Source organism: Siphateles boraxobius, unplaced genomic scaffold (genome assembly GCF_051911475.1).
Source record: "Siphateles boraxobius isolate OS27281-9 unplaced genomic scaffold, OSU_SipBor_1 16, whole genome shotgun sequence".
Classification (NCBI taxonomy): Eukaryota; Metazoa; Chordata; class Actinopteri; order Cypriniformes; family Leuciscidae; genus Siphateles; species Siphateles boraxobius.
Genome location: NW_027508766.1, coordinates 8,104,031 through 8,121,970, shown reverse-complemented (window position 1 = coordinate 8,121,970; position 17,940 = coordinate 8,104,031). Strand labels below are relative to the sequence as shown.

General features: G+C 38.0%; 2 protein-coding genes across 3 annotated transcripts; both read right to left on the bottom strand.

The window, feature by feature from the left end:
• Nucleotides 1-763: 763 nt before the first annotated feature.
• Nucleotides 764-8,898, bottom strand: p2rx5 (purinergic receptor P2X, ligand-gated ion channel, 5). Of its 2 annotated transcripts, none has more exons than XM_077231472.1 (12): nt 8,489-8,898; nt 6,392-6,542; nt 5,543-5,614; nt 5,332-5,407; nt 5,045-5,129; nt 4,829-4,909; nt 3,564-3,705; nt 2,603-2,742; nt 2,263-2,356; nt 2,099-2,164; nt 1,914-1,999; nt 764-1,790 (listed from the first exon to the last, which is right to left on the bottom strand). In XM_077231472.1, the coding sequence occupies exons 1-12, from the start codon at nt 8,620-8,622 to the stop codon at nt 1,508-1,510; spliced, it is 1,410 nt and encodes a 469-aa protein (XP_077087587.1). In that variant the 5' UTR covers nt 8,623-8,898; the 3' UTR covers nt 764-1,507. The 2 variants fall into 2 exon arrangements, with proteins under 2 accessions (XP_077087587.1, XP_077087588.1); XM_077231473.1 differs by lacking the exon at nt 8,489-8,898 and adding an exon at nt 7,455-7,666.
• Nucleotides 8,899-10,179: 1,281 nt separating this feature from the next.
• On the bottom strand, nt 10,180-15,709 carry LOC143739182 (polyubiquitin-C). Its single transcript, XM_077231462.1, has 2 exons — nt 15,427-15,709; nt 10,180-13,321 (listed from the first exon to the last, which is right to left on the bottom strand). Exon 2 carries the CDS (start codon nt 13,319-13,321, stop codon nt 10,346-10,348), a length of 2,976 nt encoding a protein of 991 aa, XP_077087577.1. The 5' UTR covers nt 15,427-15,709; the 3' UTR covers nt 10,180-10,345.
• Between the last annotated feature and the right edge of the window lie 2,231 nt (nt 15,710-17,940).

Here is a 17,940-nt window from a genome sequence, read left to right as displayed (position 1 = left end):
TTTTTTTTTCTGGATTACTCATGGGTATTTTTTCAAATTATAACACTTAAATTACTGTAGTGTAGTTTTAATTAAATATTTTGTCATTTTTGAGGGGAAAAAAATCTGTTTGTTTATTCAGACTGAATAGGTGTAATCATATTTCTGGGTGTCCTCAGTGCCTAAAGTCCACTTTTAAAATACTTTTTGTGCCAATCGCAGTAGTGAAAGTTACAATTTTTGTTAATAATCCACATATGTAGACAATGTATGTACATTATTGCAAGCATCCAGAATATTCATTCTACCATGCAAAAGTTTGGGATTTATAAGATTATTTTGTGTTTTTTAAGAAGTCTCTCATGCTCACCAAGCATACATTTATTTAATCTAAAATACAGTAAAACAAATAAGTATAATGTGAAATTTTACAATTTAAAATAACTACTATTTTAATATATTTTAAAATGTATTTCTGTGATGGAAAAGCTGAATTTTCAGTGTCGCATGATCCTTCAGAAATCATTCTAATAAGATTTGCTGCACAAGAAACATTTCTTATTATCAATGTTGAAAACAGTTGTGCTTAATATTTTTGTGAAAACTGTGATGCATTTTTTTCAGGGTTCCTTAAAAAAAGTATTTATTTAAAATAGAATCTTCTATAACATTATAAATGTATTTACTGTCACTTTTGATAAGTTTAATGAATCCTTGCTGAATACAACTATTAATTTATACACTTACATTTATTCAAAATGAAAGCAACCCAGTGACCTAAGCATTGTTCTTCAAATATCTTACTATTTATTCAACCTTGGTTCGACAGTTTTTGGTGTCAGGTCAGATTTACAATAAATTATTTATTATAAATCCTTTGTAACAAAAACATCCATTGGCATTTAAAACACTACACTCTAAAAAAAAAAGATGTTTCTTTACACATATAGTAACAGTTCTATTTAGAACCGTGTCGTCATGAAGAACACCTTGCTAAAATGGTTCTTTGTGTTGGAGTTTAGGGTTCTTTATTCCCACCTTGTTGTTTTTCAAATCTGTAACTGTCAAAGCCACCTCAATCAATGAAAATCAACGAAACGAATCAATGAATGAAAGTGAGCTTATCAATGCATATCTAAATTCACGCCTATCTTTGTAGAACTTCAAAAAAAGAAACAAAAAAGATGCTGCAGCCAATGAGCAGTCGGCGGGGGCTGGCTGCAGGACGACACAACCTCCACGGACAGTTTTTTATGTTTTATCATAACTAATAACTACTCAAGATTTTGCTTTAGTATAATTTTTGGGACAATTAGAGCCGGATTCGGGACAACAGCTTAGATTTCGGGACAGTCCCGAATTTTTCGGGACATCTGGTCACCCTAGTTTAGAACCATTTTAAGAGTGTAGGAGAGCATAAACAACACTGGCACTAATCATCTTTGGTATGACTGAGCACAGACCGTTATAACAACTCCCTTCATACATCCACAGTAAGTCCAATGGGATTCAGCATTAGAAAAATCCTCTAATGGTTGCGTGGTGTTCTCAAAGTTGAAACAGGAGAAATGGTCTGTTTTTCTGTCCTGAATGATACTGTAGCCTGTGGCTTTCTCTCGGGACTGTTGGTTTTGAGCGCTGTGCTTGTGGGCTGGATCTGTTTCTCTGGGTTGTTACTGGGCTGAGATGACACTGATGTCAATGGCTGCATCTCTGTTTCCTGTTTCTCCTCCCTCTTGTGTCGCCCATCTTGTCTGCGATGACCGTGGTGTCTTACATGCTTTCTCTCTCTGTGCTTTCCAGATTGTTTTCTAGAGGTGCAAATAGTATGAATGGGAACCATATGTAAATAAAAACAAATCCACTGCAGTTAAACTGTTTAAAAAGCACACGACACATTAGTACATCATATGAAATCACGAGTATAATCTTACTTTGTGATTGCCTCAAATTTTGTCTCTCTGTAGAAGGAGCTTTTGCTCATCATGTAGAGCAGGATCATGTCACAGACAAAAACCCCCTGTGGAATGAGATGAGCACCGATCACACAAGAGTCTGAGAAACATATTTTATATATCAACCATTAGTGACACTGTCGGGAACTAGCTTATATACTCACAGCACCCATTAAAGCAAGTCCAGAGCCAATGTTGATCACTGTAGGAATGATACTGAATTTCCCAGCCTAGAAAACAAATAAGCTGGCAAAGTAAATACCATATTTTTAATATTTCACCATGACCTCAACAACAGGAATCTGTAATCATTTTGATTATCTCTCACCTTTCCATTCACTAATATATCAAAGCGAATGCCATACACTTTAAATAGATTCCGATAGGTTTGACCTGCTGCATCACTGTAGTATCGAGCAAATCTTGAAAATGAGAGAAACATGTCAGCCAGTGTAATGATACAGTGCTCACCATCAAAATGCTTTTAAAGAAAAGTAAAGGTGGTGAACATTGTGATTATAGAAAACTACTCACTCAGAAATGCTCTCTGTCAATGAATCAATTTGTATGGTCAAGTTTGCTGACATTTTTTAATGGGTGGAGTTTTGGTGAAAGGCTGTTTGGTTAGTAAAATCAATAAATCCAAAATCAATAAATCAGAGCTATACCTAAAGTTGTAACCAGAGGTGACTGAGGGCTGTGACATGTCAGAGGAATCCAAGCGTGTGAAGCTATATTCAGGGTTACACTGAGATTCATCTTTATCCAAATCACAATTCCACTCGATTCCTACTGCAATTGATCCACCCTGTGTGTGTACATGAAAGAAAAGAAAACATAACAATAACATTATCATATTAAAATTACACTTTGTGTGTAAAACATGGTGCATCATGATATTCTTTTGCAGTTTGGGGAGTTAACCGTTTCAGTCTGTTTTATTTTATTTACTTATTTATTTTGCATTTAGAAATTAAATATGCTTAATCCATAAAGTGCCATGCCAGATGACACTTTTGCTGGAAAATGATGGCATGCAGTGCAAACCCTTTATAATTTCAACCCATTGTAAATGATGCTTCTAACACTTTCACAGGTCACTGTTTTGCTTGTGATATTTTGTTATATTTAAATTATATAGCAGACACATAAGGGGCCTGGTTTCACAGACAGGGCTTAGATAAAGCCAGGGTTAGGCCTTAGTTCAATTAGGACATTTAAGTAGCTTTTATAAACGTGCCTTAGAAAAAAAACACTACTGGTGTGCATCTTGAGACAAAACAATGGCACTGCTATATTTTAGGATTTATCATTGCAAGTTGCTTTCCGTTAAAACAGCTCAAACATGCATTTTAGTCTGAGACTTGGCTGAAGCCTTGTCTGTGAAACGGAGAAGATGTTCAAACATATTTAAGTGTGGCTTAAGTGTCCAAATACTTTTTGGGGTGCCTGGATCAACCTCTTGATATTATTGGTACGAGTAGCTTTTACAAAAATCCCCAATGTGGACAAGTAAGGATATGATCTCTATTTGCTTATACACTGAGCTGCTGCTTGACCATCAAACCATGTGTTTTCAATGTTGAAGACTTGCTTGTTTTAACTTGTCATGTCGTTTGAAGCACTTGCCTTTGTTGCCAAGTTCTGGAAATTGTATCCAGTCCAGTTAATCATATCTCCCACAAGAAAGATGGGACAATAGGGATGATGGTCCTTGTCATATCTGCATGTCTTGAGGTATGTGCTGTTGGTAGTGGGCAGGACGTTCGATCTTGAGAAGAGAGAAAAGGAAAAAGGGGCGAAACATTATTTAATATATATGATGATATTGTGAAGATCATGCAGCATCATGAGATCATATGCAAGGACAGGCGAACAACTGTCAGCCTGTCACTGAAATGGGCTGAGCACAGGATATCAAGACAGTAAGTCTCCGTGTATATACACCACACGTTGTGTTGGTATAAATAGAGATGAGTAAGCGTCAGATATTCAGAGCAGCTTGTGCTGTGCCATCAGTATCCAAACATAACACTTTACTGTGTGCAAGCAGGTCTACTCTTTCACACAGCTACAAAACTTTTTATAAAGCATTTCGTTTTGCTGGTTTTCTGTTTTTTAGTATGTGGCTTTGTAACTACTCAGCGATGAATTACTATTTCTGGTAAAAAGAAAAAACAAGGCGGAATTGCAATATGGTAGTGCTCAGTTTGGATTTGTTAATGTGTTCAGGATTGGATGGGCTCTTTAAATAACTGCTTGCCAGATGACACTTTGCTTTTGAGCCACAGAAATGATCCTACACTCTTGAGTGAACCATGAAATTTCTTATTCAGCATGAGTTTGAAATGACAACAATCCTGTTCAACTGCAGCATGAAAACAGTCCAAACAAATAGGTTTATGGGGTTATGATACAAGGTTCATGTTAGTCAGCTGGTGTCCATAACTCACAAGCTAGAATTGCTAGATTGAATCTATAGATTTTACGAGAAAGGGCTTAAGCAGCAGTATCCTGTTTGGGGGGGATTTTACGCATGTTATTGTTGCTCAACCTAAAACTCTGATGGTGCTTTGCAAAGGAAATAACATGCAAAACATGAATCTGTAGAAAACCTAGTTGAAAAGCTTTAAAAAAGACTATTGGAGGTTAGTTCAGTTCTGTCAACAGCATATGAGGCATGCACACATGAGCATAAAACTATGAATGCATTACAAGTTCCAGTCACTTGTTAGATTACTAAATGCATTTGCAATTAGTGGCATTTACTAATGCTAAATAGTAAAATTAATGCTAAATGCATACTAATTTAGTTTCTGAAAAGTGAGAACATTTATTCTATTGGCTTTAATACAAAAATAAACACTGACTTGATGGCTCTAGGCTTCACTTACTTGGAGAAGGCAAATTTTGGAAACTTGATGAAGTTCTTTACAAATACTGTGAAGTTTTCTGCCTTTGCCAGCATGGGCTCCCTGTTGCAACATTTGGCACAATACAGGTACGACACTAATATATTTTTATTTTATTTTTTTAAATAGTTTCATACAGGCATGAATAGGGAAACATATTGCAAATACTGCAAATGGTACAAAACACCGTTCTCTTACGTTGGTGTGCGGCCATGCTCAACAGGGCACCATCCTTGAATCTCACAGGTTCCTGTGTCGTTTACACAGCGGCCTGTCTTCACTCCTGAATAAACAACAGTAAAATGTAGTCCCTTAAAGGCTCGGATTTTTAAACATACTAGTGGGTCGTAGTATAAAACAATGTAACATGCTTTTTTTCTGAACAAGAATCTTAACTTTCACAAAGGTTTTCCATTTATGTAAATTCAGAAGTACAGTCATAAGGGAACAAAAGGCTTGGTATTGCATGCAGGTTTTGTGCTTACCATGGCCTGCTATAACAGTTTCCCCTTCCACACATTCACTGTTATTAGTACAAAAACCATCTGGCACTTTAGGACTCTGAAATAAGTAGAATGAAGTGAACACTTACAACAGACTCAGTGGTTTTAAAATGCAGAGATCAAAAACTCCTCAAACTTCTATATGAATACAGCTCTCTACTTAAAACTAATAAAACAACAACCTGTCTCTTACCTCAGGGCAGAAACCCAGTCTTTGGTTGGGTGTCACTAGGTAATTTGTCACAATAAAGAATACCCTGTCCCCCTGTTAAAAAGAATTGATGATATATTCTTACATACAATGTTTTCAACAGCAAATTAATGGCATGTGATACTCTCGCTTCAACTCTTCAACACTGAACCAACAAGCTTCACAATTTAAGGCTTTAGTAAATTAATTCTTTATCGATAAAATGATTTAAAAAAATTCTTGCATCTAATAAAAGCCCAAGGGAATGAGCTTCCAAGGCAAAAGCTTTAAATAAAAACTAGACTCGCCAAAAGCTGCCTGTGGCATATTTGAACCAGCTCATTTTACACAGCATCTTTTGTTGTCAAAGCTTCAATCCCATTAATGAACATTCTGAAGGCATAACAATTTTCTGCAACACAGAGTTTTGCAAAAGAATTAGGGGACTGAATTGGAATAGAAGGCTTTGGTTTGATTAATTCTAAACTAAAATATAAATGGTGAACAATTTTAAAATCTTTAAATAAATACCCCTCTATCAGTCTCTCAGCTGTTTAATTTCAGCATGAATTTAAACACAATTATGACCACAAAAAAAACAGCTAATCATTTAGAGGACATGTAGATGAAAATAGATTTTCTATTATGTAACATTATAAACACAATGAATGTTTATTGTTTAAATTCTTAGCAAACAATGTGTATGTCATGTCGTTATCTATAGTGATCTCCATAATCTAACAGATAAATTGGAGATAGTTTTTGAGAAAGTCTATTAACAGAGTATGTGGTTTACAAATAGGTACTATAAATTTCTTTCGAAGCAAATATGCAGGTAATTAGTTTATTTACTTGTGGAGGGATGACATAGTCCTCTGCACCCCATAGCTGCAGACCAAACTGAGAGCTGTTGGTGAAATCTACACCCTTGAGTTTGGTGATCACAGAACTCTGGATGGCTTCTTCCGTCTCCTGATATCCTTTCTTCCAAATAAAAACCCACCTTTAAGAGGATACACCAATAAAAGAAAATAAACAACAGTGACTATAACTACAATTTACATTGTACGAAATATAAAAAGTCATTTTAATGGTTATTTAGGGTTTGTGTGATACATAGAGTAATACTGTAAGCAGGGGTTAAATTGGGATTTATTATGTGGGGGTGCTCTCCCTTTAAATACCATTAAATGGCACTTTCTGGATAGTTTTGTGCAAAGAAATTGAGTATTACATGATAGCTATATGAAAAACTACAAGGTTAATAGCATATACTTTACATTGTTGTGGTATAACAGTTATTAGGACATTACGCATTTACATTACTGTTAATCAGTCATCACTTGATTACACATTGTATTACTTTGTTATGATATAGCCTAGTGACCCATACAATGTGCCAAACATAATGTGCCACATGAAGAGACAGTGCAGCATAGGACAGTAGCAACAGCTGAGAAGATTTGGGTCTGTGGTGACCAGATCCACCTCACACACACTTCCTTCTCCCATTCTCTCTCCTTACTACTACAACACAAACACAGACACACACACACACACACACACACACACACCTCCCCGAACGAGGAAGTCACACACACAGCCTACTCTGCGTCATTTCACATCAAGGTATGCACAAGTCACAAAAATAAAATCAATCTATCCTTTTGGAAAGGTTGCTTGGTGGCTAAAAGTAGGTCTAGCAAGTCTTATTTCTGTAATTCACACAGATCAAATACAAATATGCTGGCTGAATAGATTGCTAGTTTATTTTGAGTAGCCAGCTAGCAGTTTTGGCAATTTGCTGATAATCCGGTGTATGAAGTAAGAAGCTCAAAACATCTCCTGAGAAAAATCATCACATGATAAACCTAGTCTTGGTTATTTAATTTTGATTTAGCCTTATTTTTCTTACCTTGTCATTCAAGGCCAGGGCACTTTTTGTACATTTCTGGAACGTTTGCGCGCTTCCACAACCCGCGCAACTACAGATATCCCAGGAACATTCATTATATTGCTGCGTACGTTTAATCCGTGTCACTAATGCGCATGCGCGAGCGGTGCGCTATCGACTGACAACGAGATTAAGCAGTTGATCAAGAATACGGCCGTGTTCCGATTGTTCTCATCTCAGCTCCGCCGAGACAAAATAAACATGCCATTTCAAAAATCTTTCATTTATCGTCAGAAATATGTTTTCAAAAGCATCACTTTCATCAAATGTTATGTGACATCATTTCCAGTAGGCAACTGACTGCAAACAGGCACATCAGGAGTCAGGACACAAACAAGCAGGCTTATGTGCCTGAGCCCCGGCCCAATTTAACCACAGGCTATAAGTCACATGTATGGCCAAGACATCATGAAGGACATAATAACCGCATTCATTTAAGTTTTATATTAGTTATTTTTGTGTGAAGGACAAGAATAAAGCCGCTTTAAATGGCGTTAAGCGGCCTTTCGCTCTTGTGTGTATCATTTGGCCACATCACATGTGATCCAGGTCATCTTACTCAAACACCTTTTGAAGCAGTTCCATGGTGTATGAAGCCCAAAAAGCACGTGAAAGAATTGGGAAGCAGAAGTGAAGAAACTTTTGCCTAGTTCTAATAAATCCATGGACTAAATGGTGATTACGAATCTAAATCAAAACAGAAGTCTTTTTCAATTCATGCAAAACGTGCAAAGACAGTGCAATATGGTTTCAGTCTAGGCTACTGGATATAAATAACATCCGAGACGTGCTGCGTTAACTGTCGGCTTATATTCGGTTTGATTAAATTGATATACAGTGACCAATGCGAGCATAAACAAACAAACAAACAAACAAAAAACAAACACGTAACGACCTTTTAAAACATTTACTTTTGAAGATTAAATCTTCTAAAAACTGACCATGCCCGCTTTCTCACCGCAATGTCTAGATTTAGAGAAGCACAAGACACCTACCCGATCAGATATCCAATCACCGCCAGTTGAAAGAGTCTGAACAGAACTCCGATCTTTTTGTTTTTAGCGATGACAAATTTCTCAGTCTTGTAATCGAGTAGAGAGAAGAAAAAGTTAGCCCAACTCTGAGCCATGTTCCTGTGTCATTGACGGCCTCGAAGCAGCTGTCAACTGCCCTGCGCTGACGACTGTAGCCCGTTCTTCCCCCTAAAACATTTCGTCGAAACTTTTTGATTTGTTTTCTCCTTTTGTTCCGGATATATTTCTTTATTTTGTCAACATTCCTATCAATGAATTTAACTGATGCGAGCAGTAAATGAGGGGTGACGAGGTGTTTTAAGGACAATACAAAAGTAACGTCTCAAAGGAGATTTCTGCTAGCTTACTCAGCCTTTCCTTATTTTAATGGTGGCAACACTTATGAGGTCCAATTTGTTTACATTAGTTAATATACCGGTATCATGTAATAAATACTTTTACAGCATATTAAGCTAGGTTTATATTCATTGTGTTAATTTAATTTATACTATTACATTTTAAGTTGTAAATTAACAGCATATATTATGAATAATTAAAGAATATGAACTAATTATAAATGAATTAATAATAAATTGACCTAAATTAATAAATGCAGTGAATAAATTCATAATACCTCATTATAATGTTATGGAATTTAAACTTATTGTAAAGTGACGCTATAACTGTTTTTCATTTATCAGCTGTTTAAGGATGCCGCGTGTTTGGACCTTTTTTTACAGTCTATGGTTTGGACGAGCCTTCATTTCCATGACCTTTCCGGTCATTAGGCTACTATAAGCAAGGATTTATTTTTAGAAATAATTGTATATAGGCCTATTGTAGAATTTAACGATTGATAGTGCACAAATGTCTCGAATAAGACACTAAAAAGACATTCACTATAGCTGATTAAATATAGGCTATGAAAAAAACAGTAATTTCCATGACTTAAGGCTTATTTTTTTAACGTTCACCAAGAAAGCCCAATTAAAATTAATCGACTTTGGTCTTCCATTAGTATGTTTACATAAATAAAAATTGTTACTTCAGTTAGTAATAATTGGTGATCAACAACAAATAATAGGGTAATAAAGTACGCAATTCATAACGATTTGTTTAAAGTTATGTTAGAATTTCAGCTGGGTTATTTTAACAGACACTTGATGGCACCATCTTTGAAATTTATAGCAGCAGCTGTTAGAACAGGACCACCACAGGTGTCACTGAACTAGATTTTCACCCCAGTTTCTTACCAATATATATGGAGTATAATATAACCAAATTAGGTATCTGCCATACAGCTTTTAAATTAAACAATCTTTAATAATAAGTTACATATAGTGCTTTTCTAGGTACTCCAAGCGCTTTACATGTAAGGCGGAATCTCCTAAAAACAAAACACACAATTTAAAATAAAAAGCAAACAATAAGAAACATCAACCCAACTTCAATTCATTATCTATAGAAATGCTAGTGCTTGGCTCCAGGAATTTGTATGTGTACATGCCTACAAAGACAGTAATTAGGAAAGTACTACTTGCAGTGTTGCTTTTGCATTATCCAGAATATTTTATTTTTATTTGTTTGAAAATAAGTCCCATTTCACTCATTTTAACTTTTACCAGATCTTGTATTACGAGTCATGCCCAAACACAAAACAGAAAATCCACAACTTTTAATTTCAATGCTTTTATTTAGTCATTTTGAAGATAAAAAAAACAGGTGGAAAAACATTAATACATGTAATGATTCAGTTAAAGTATGAAGAGAAGAGGATAAAAAGTGGTGAGTGCATGGGGCTAGAGAAAGAATTAAATGTCCATCCCGCAGACTGTCAGTTTAAATATGTGAACCTCCTCTGAGACGCAGCACCAGATGCAAGGTGGACTCTTTCTGAATGTTGTAGTCAGACAGTGTGCGTCCATCTTCCAGCTGTTTGCCAGCAAAGATCAACCTCTGCTGGTCAGGGGGAATGCCTTCTTTGTCCTGGATCTTTGCCTTGACATTCTCAATGGTGTCGCTTGGCTCGACCTCGAGAGTGATGGTCTTGCCTGTCAAGGTCTTGACGAAGATCTGCATGCCTCCCCTGAGACGCAGCACCAGATGCAAGGTGGACTCTTTCTGAATGTTGTAGTCAGACAGTGTGCGTCCATCTTCCAGCTGTTTGCCAGCAAAGATCAACCTCTGCTGGTCAGGGGGAATGCCTTCTTTGTCCTGGATCTTTGCCTTGACATTCTCAATGGTGTCGCTTGGCTCGACCTCGAGAGTGATGGTCTTGCCTGTCAAGGTCTTGACGAAGATCTGCATGCCTCCCCTGAGACGCAGCACCAGATGCAAGGTGGACTCTTTCTGAATGTTGTAGTCAGACAGTGTGCGTCCATCTTCCAGCTGTTTGCCAGCAAAGATCAACCTCTGCTGGTCAGGGGGAATGCCTTCTTTGTCCTGGATCTTTGCCTTGACATTCTCAATGGTGTCGCTTGGCTCGACCTCGAGAGTGATGGTCTTGCCTGTCAAGGTCTTGACGAAGATCTGCATGCCTCCCCTGAGACGCAGCACCAGATGCAAGGTGGACTCTTTCTGGATGTTGTAGTCGGACAGTGTGCGTCCATCTTCCAGCTGTTTGCCAGCAAAGATCAACCTCTGCTGGTCAGGGGGAATGCCTTCTTTGTCCTGGATCTTGGCCTTCACATTCTCAATGGTGTCGCTTGGCTCGACCTCGAGAGTGATGGTCTTGCCTGTCAAGGTCTTGACGAAGATCTGCATGCCTCCCCTGAGACGCAGCACCAGATGCAAGGTGGACTCTTTCTGGATGTTGTAGTCGGACAGTGTGCGTCCATCTTCCAGCTGTTTGCCAGCAAAGATCAACCTCTGCTGGTCAGGGGGAATGCCTTCTTTGTCCTGGATCTTTGCCTTCACATTCTCAATGGTGTCGCTTGGCTCGACCTCGAGAGTGATGGTCTTGCCTGTCAAGGTCTTGACGAAGATCTGCATGCCTCCCCTGAGACGCAGCACCAGATGCAAGGTGGACTCTTTCTGAATGTTGTAGTCAGACAGTGTGCGTCCATCTTCCAGCTGTTTGCCAGCAAAGATCAACCTCTGCTGGTCAGGGGGAATGCCTTCTTTGTCCTGGATCTTTGCCTTGACATTCTCAATGGTGTCGCTTGGCTCGACCTCGAGAGTGATGGTCTTGCCTGTCAAGGTCTTGACGAAGATCTGCATGCCTCCCCTGAGACGCAGCACCAGATGCAAGGTGGACTCTTTCTGAATGTTGTAGTCAGACAGTGTGCGTCCATCTTCCAGCTGTTTGCCAGCAAAGATCAACCTCTGCTGGTCAGGGGGAATGCCTTCTTTGTCCTGGATCTTTGCCTTGACATTCTCAATGGTGTCGCTTGGCTCGACCTCGAGAGTGATGGTCTTGCCTGTCAAGGTCTTGACGAAGATCTGCATGCCTCCCCTGAGACGCAGCACCAGATGCAAGGTGGACTCTTTCTGAATGTTGTAGTCAGACAGTGTGCGTCCATCTTCCAGCTGTTTGCCAGCAAAGATCAACCTCTGCTGGTCAGGGGGAATGCCTTCTTTGTCCTGGATCTTTGCCTTGACATTCTCAATGGTGTCGCTTGGCTCGACCTCGAGAGTGATGGTCTTGCCTGTCAAGGTCTTGACGAAGATCTGCATGCCTCCCCTGAGACGCAGCACCAGATGCAAGGTGGACTCTTTCTGGATGTTGTAGTCGGACAGTGTGCGTCCATCTTCCAGCTGTTTGCCAGCAAAGATCAACCTCTGCTGGTCAGGGGGAATGCCTTCTTTGTCCTGGATCTTGGCCTTCACATTCTCAATGGTGTCGCTTGGCTCGACCTCGAGAGTGATGGTCTTGCCTGTCAAGGTCTTGACGAAGATCTGCATGCCTCCCCTGAGACGCAGCACCAGATGCAAGGTGGACTCTTTCTGGATGTTGTAGTCGGACAGTGTGCGTCCATCTTCCAGCTGTTTGCCAGCAAAGATCAACCTCTGCTGGTCAGGGGGAATGCCTTCTTTGTCCTGGATCTTGGCCTTCACATTCTCAATGGTGTCGCTTGGCTCGACCTCGAGAGTGATGGTCTTGCCTGTCAAGGTCTTGACGAAGATCTGCATGCCTCCCCTGAGACGCAGCACCAGATGCAAGGTGGACTCTTTCTGGATGTTGTAGTCGGACAGTGTGCGTCCATCTTCCAGCTGTTTGCCAGCAAAGATCAACCTCTGCTGGTCAGGGGGAATGCCTTCTTTGTCCTGGATCTTTGCCTTCACATTCTCAATGGTGTCGCTTGGCTCGACCTCGAGAGTGATGGTCTTGCCTGTCAAGGTCTTGACGAAGATCTGCATGCCTCCCCTGAGACGCAGCACCAGATGCAAGGTGGACTCTTTCTGGATGTTGTAGTCAGACAGTGTGCGTCCATCTTCCAGCTGTTTGCCAGCAAAGATCAACCTCTGCTGGTCAGGGGGAATGCCTTCTTTGTCCTGGATCTTTGCCTTCACATTCTCAATGGTGTCGCTTGGCTCGACCTCAAGGGTGATGGTCTTACCAGTGAGGGTCTTGACGAAAATCTGCATGCCTCCCCTGAGACGCAGCACCAGATGCAACGTGGACTCTTTCTGGATGTTGTAGTCGGACAGTGTGCGTCCATCTTCCAGCTGTTTGCCAGCAAAGATCAACCTCTGCTGGTCAGGAGGAATGCCTTCTTTGTCCTGAATCTTGGCCTTCACATTCTCAATGGTGTCGCTTGGCTCGACCTCAAGGGTGATGGTCTTACCAGTGAGGGTCTTGACAAAGATCTGCATCTGTAAACAAAGAAAGAAAAGTAAAATTAGCAACGATGCATAAACAAATATAAAAATATTTGTACACATCCAGTTACAGCAAAATAAAGGAAGAGCTCTTCCATGAGTGTTTTAAGCTTCAGAAAGAGATAGTCTAGTATTTTTTGGAACACCACACATAAAAATATCCCTATGCTCTAACAAGTATCTGTTAGGGATGGGTGTATTGATGCTGAAGTATTGATATCGATACTGTACCAAAAGTATCCTATAATATGAAACCATTGATGCTTTTGGGAAACGCAGCATAGGACAATGCTTATCAGAAGACAGAAAAACATGTTTGAGTTATTTCTAGGGGTGTGCATGAATAGTTGAAAATTCTAGGCTATCTGTAATTATTATTTGAAAAATACTATTTGAATTTTACTACATTGCTTTGCTGGCTGTAAATGCAGTGAATCCATGATAAATGTCAAGCACTAAAACTCAGATATAATTAAATGCACTGGGTGGCGCTGTGGAGCGTGTTTAACAAGTTTTTTGTATTTGATCTCAAAATGTCGTCGTCTGCCTGGTGAAGTTTGAAATTACTTCGATAAAAATGATCTTACAAAATGGAATTACTATGATCACATTAATTAAGGAAACAGAGATATTTTAAACCACCACAATGAGAAATCACATGAAATCCAAACACCAGTCGAATGAGGAAAGACAGCAGTCCATCACTGCATTCACGACGGGTGTAATAAACAAGATTGTAGCCTAAATAGCCTAGTTTGTGCAATTACCAAATTATTTAATTGAATGTCAAAAGCTCATATTGATCATATTCTATTCTGTAACTAATGTTATAAAGCATACACTGTCAGAATTAAAAGGTTGCATTTTATGGGTGCAACAGTCTGTCACTGGCAGTTTCTTATGAAAATGAACCATGGTTTTACTATAGTGGCCAAAGCTCAACTATAGTATTTATAGATTGACATGGCTACCACTACAGTAAAAATTAACCATGTGTAAACAAATGTAATCTAATAAATTGCACTTAATGTGTATTGAATGTTAAAATGCCTTTCAAATATAATGGTAAGTGGGTAGTTACACATTTTACTCTTAGTAATTTAATAATTTCAAAGTTCAGTTTAGAGGTATCAGGATCAATATCGACAATACCAGCCTTTGAAATTTGAAAGTATCGGTATTGTATTGAAAACAAAATAAGTGGCTTTGTCCATCCCTAGTATCTGTGTTAGTCAATCAGAAACTTATGGAGGCAGTTCTGTCAACCTTCAACCAATGGCATGAATTTAGGGTGGGGCAAAACATTTGTATGGGGGGGGGGTGGCTTTTTTCTGCCACAGTACAGCTGCATCATACATGACAGTTTGTTACATCACAATGCATCTATGGTGTATCAGAGTGTATTCATTATTTTTTTATTAAAAAGTAATGACAAAATAGGAATATGGTATCCTCAGCCAAATCCATTTTATTACAGTGGGTTGTGTCTTTCAAAGGACTACACCCCCCCCAAAATAAATAAATAAAATAAAAAACCGAAGGGGAAAAAAATTCATTATATAGCATTACCATTTTCTATGAAACCATTTTCCTCAAAGAACAAGAAAGGCAAAATACATACGAAGTATGTGCTAAATTGTCAATGTAGACTATAGACAAGTTACATTGAGTATTTATTGAATTTTCAAAAAGTGAGAAAATAAACTAGCAAGAAGGCAAAACTACAAGATGTTTTTGTTTTATTTAAAAACTGTACTGCGCAACATCATACATCCTCTTCACTAACATGGCGGCTGTACAGTAACATCCGGGTTCTTTGTTCAAAGAATAGCTTACTATGATTCAGCAAAAATACATAAGACAAAACTAACCAAATCGAAAGCAAAATACACGAACTTCACAATTAAATAAAACATCCATTTCGGTAACGTACGATGTTCGAGCTCAATAACTTACTTAGACGAACGCATTATGTATAACATAATACAGGTCAATACGTTTAGACATCCAGAAAACGACCGTATCAATTCAATATCCACAAGAAAAACGAAACAAAGTCTTAAAGAATGTTATAAAACCAACTAAATGTTGAGTCTTACCTTTTATAAAGCTTAGTGACAGTGTATCTGCTTCTGAAAAAATGTCCTCTCCGTAGGAAAACTGCCGTTGTATGCGAATGATACTGTATTTATACAAACCCAGGAGTGTGACGTTTACGGTACGTCACATGACCAGATTCTTCCGCAGTCAAAACATTTATTTGTTAAAACATTTAAATATACTTTACACTGAACATTTATGATATAAAAAAAACATTTAGGAATGGTATGTTTTGTATCCGTATTTTAAGTGTATAATTATTATCATACAGTGTCAAAAAAAGGAAGTTTCCAGAATATGCCAGAATGGTCTATTCTGGTGGTAGGCCTACCCCTGGTGATTGGCTGGTTGGGTTGTTTGTTCTCTTTACTATTGGTGAAACAGACTATTGGAATCTGGACCAGACAAAGAAAGAGCAGGCTGTCATACAGTGATAGAACAACAAAAAGAATCCTCTGGAATACTTGAAATTTTCTTAAACCAGTCTTGCTAAAAACTACAACCTGGGACCAGTTCTGAATGTTTTTAACTTTTTTTAAACCTATAAATATAAACGGCCTACAGAAATGACAGGCTGTTATCCCTAAAAGAGTGTTTGCTCAAAGGCATGGTTTCTTTACAAAATAACTGTTCCATGAAGTATTATTTGTGTTTTAGCCGAGGCTGTAGTGAGACTTGTGTCAACCAGTGCACTTAATATAGAACACAACTTGTGATAGCATAGCTTTGAAACATGTTGGCCTCAGACTCTCCGCAGTATCTGTTGCAGAAATCTAGGTCATTTTTTCTGGGTGAGCAGACAGACAGTAACTCAGCTGTTCACCACTGCGACAAAGCTGGTTCTGAATTGCAAATAAAAAAATGAGGGGATTTTGTTGAAGTTTTAACTTGGAGTTTTTGTATAACCTCTGTTATTAAAGAAAGGTGTAATGCTTAAATTGTAATAATTGTTATTAAAAACTTGTTATGTGCAATTAAAAACTGTATTAGCCTATATACTGTAGCCTACACTATTGCCCGGTTTCACAGACAAGGATTAAGCCTGTCCTAGACTAGATGCACGTTTGAGCTGTTTTAATCTTAAAATAGATCAGTGCCATTTTTTTGTTTCATGATGTTTTTTTTCTAAGGCATGCACGTATATAAAATTAACTTAAATTTCCTAATTGAACTAAGGCCTAATCCTAGCTTAATCTGAGCCCTGTCTGTGAAACCAGGCCTATGTGGTGGACAAGAAACTTTCTGTTTATTCCCGTGTGACTTTGTGTTGCCATGCATGAACAATGCTACAAACAAGATGAACTTGCTCGTTTGCTTACATCCTAGTAAGCAGCTAGTTTCTTTCATCAGCACTTACAGTGCTGTTGGCATGCTATTAAAATAAATACCACAAAATAGTTACTCAATTTAGGTAAACATTAATCAGCTTGCTCTTCAAAAAGAGATGGTATTGTGAAACTGCTCTTTGAGCCTCTTTTATCTAGACGGTCATCCTTAGTCGGTTAGTATCGTTGTGGAATCAGGTCCCTTAATTCTTCCATGAGTTTGAACATCTGCTAAAAGATTATCTAGATCACCCAACTGGGACAGTTTTCTTGAAACAGAGTGGTGGTGAAGGTGTTACATTTAAACTTATTTCACTCCTGATCATATACTGAAATTAACAATAAGTACATGGTAAAATAATCACCATCTGAGGGTTTTAGAGGGCAAGGAAAAGATAGTAATCCTTAAGATAGCGCAATCATCAGTTTGTTTTAAGGCTTATAGATAGCCTTGTCTGCTGTTGGGTCTTTATGTTAACCCCGCAACACTTGGCATTTGAAAGTGCTCTAATAATATCACAGGCTGGTCAGCATTTATGTTCATGTTATAAATTAGAGAATCTTTTAGCCCACTGCTCCCCTAAAGTGAAAATGTAATTTGTAGTGATTTTGCTTTTTGTTTTTAACAGGAAATATAGGCTATATTTTCTATTGAACAACTTACAAGGACATTGTTTCTAAGACGGGAAATGCATAACATAAATGTTCTTAAATTCACTAGAAATTTCCTGGTTATTATCGACCAACCCACTGATACACATCACACGAGCTGCCACATCACCAGACTGACTGAAAGAATTTTTGTTCAGAAAGTTCAAGATCACGTGTACCTTGAACTTTCAGGAGTGTGTTTGTGCGTATATCACTTGAAATATTTAACCTCTAACTGTAACTTAATCTGTCATCAACATCACACATTATAAATACAGGATGTTAAGAATTAATAATATTATATAATATTATTATTTAATTTTTATAATAATATTATATAATATTTTTTTAAAACAAACTTCCCTGTTTAAAAGTTTTACCACATTGTCAATATGAACAGTCAATTTAAAGTTCTATATAACACATCTTACTTCTGTGTAAAAAATACAAATTGCTTAGACTCATTTGGAATTAAAAAAAAAGTCTTACTTTCTATTTTATTCAACAACACACACAGTCCAATGTGACATAGGATAT

What these genes read in the sequence shown, in the direction of transcription:
- p2rx5 (XM_077231472.1), bottom strand. Translation starts at nt 8,622, where the DNA reads ATGGCTCAGAGTTGGGCTAACTTTTTCTTCTCTCTACTCGATTACAAG. An exon ending in GACTGGGTTTCTGCCCTGAG is followed by an intron (nt 5,408 to 5,542) that starts GTAAGAGACAGG and finishes TACTTATTTCAG; the next exon opens with AGTCCTAAAGTGCCAGATGG. An exon ending in AACTGTTATAGCAGGCCATG is followed by an intron (nt 5,130 to 5,331) that starts GTAAGCACAAAA and finishes TTGTTTATTCAG; the next exon opens with GAGTGAAGACAGGCCGCTGT.
- LOC143739182 (XM_077231462.1), bottom strand. Translation starts at nt 13,321, where the DNA reads ATGCAGATCTTTGTCAAGACCCTCACTGGTAAGACCATCACCCTTGAG.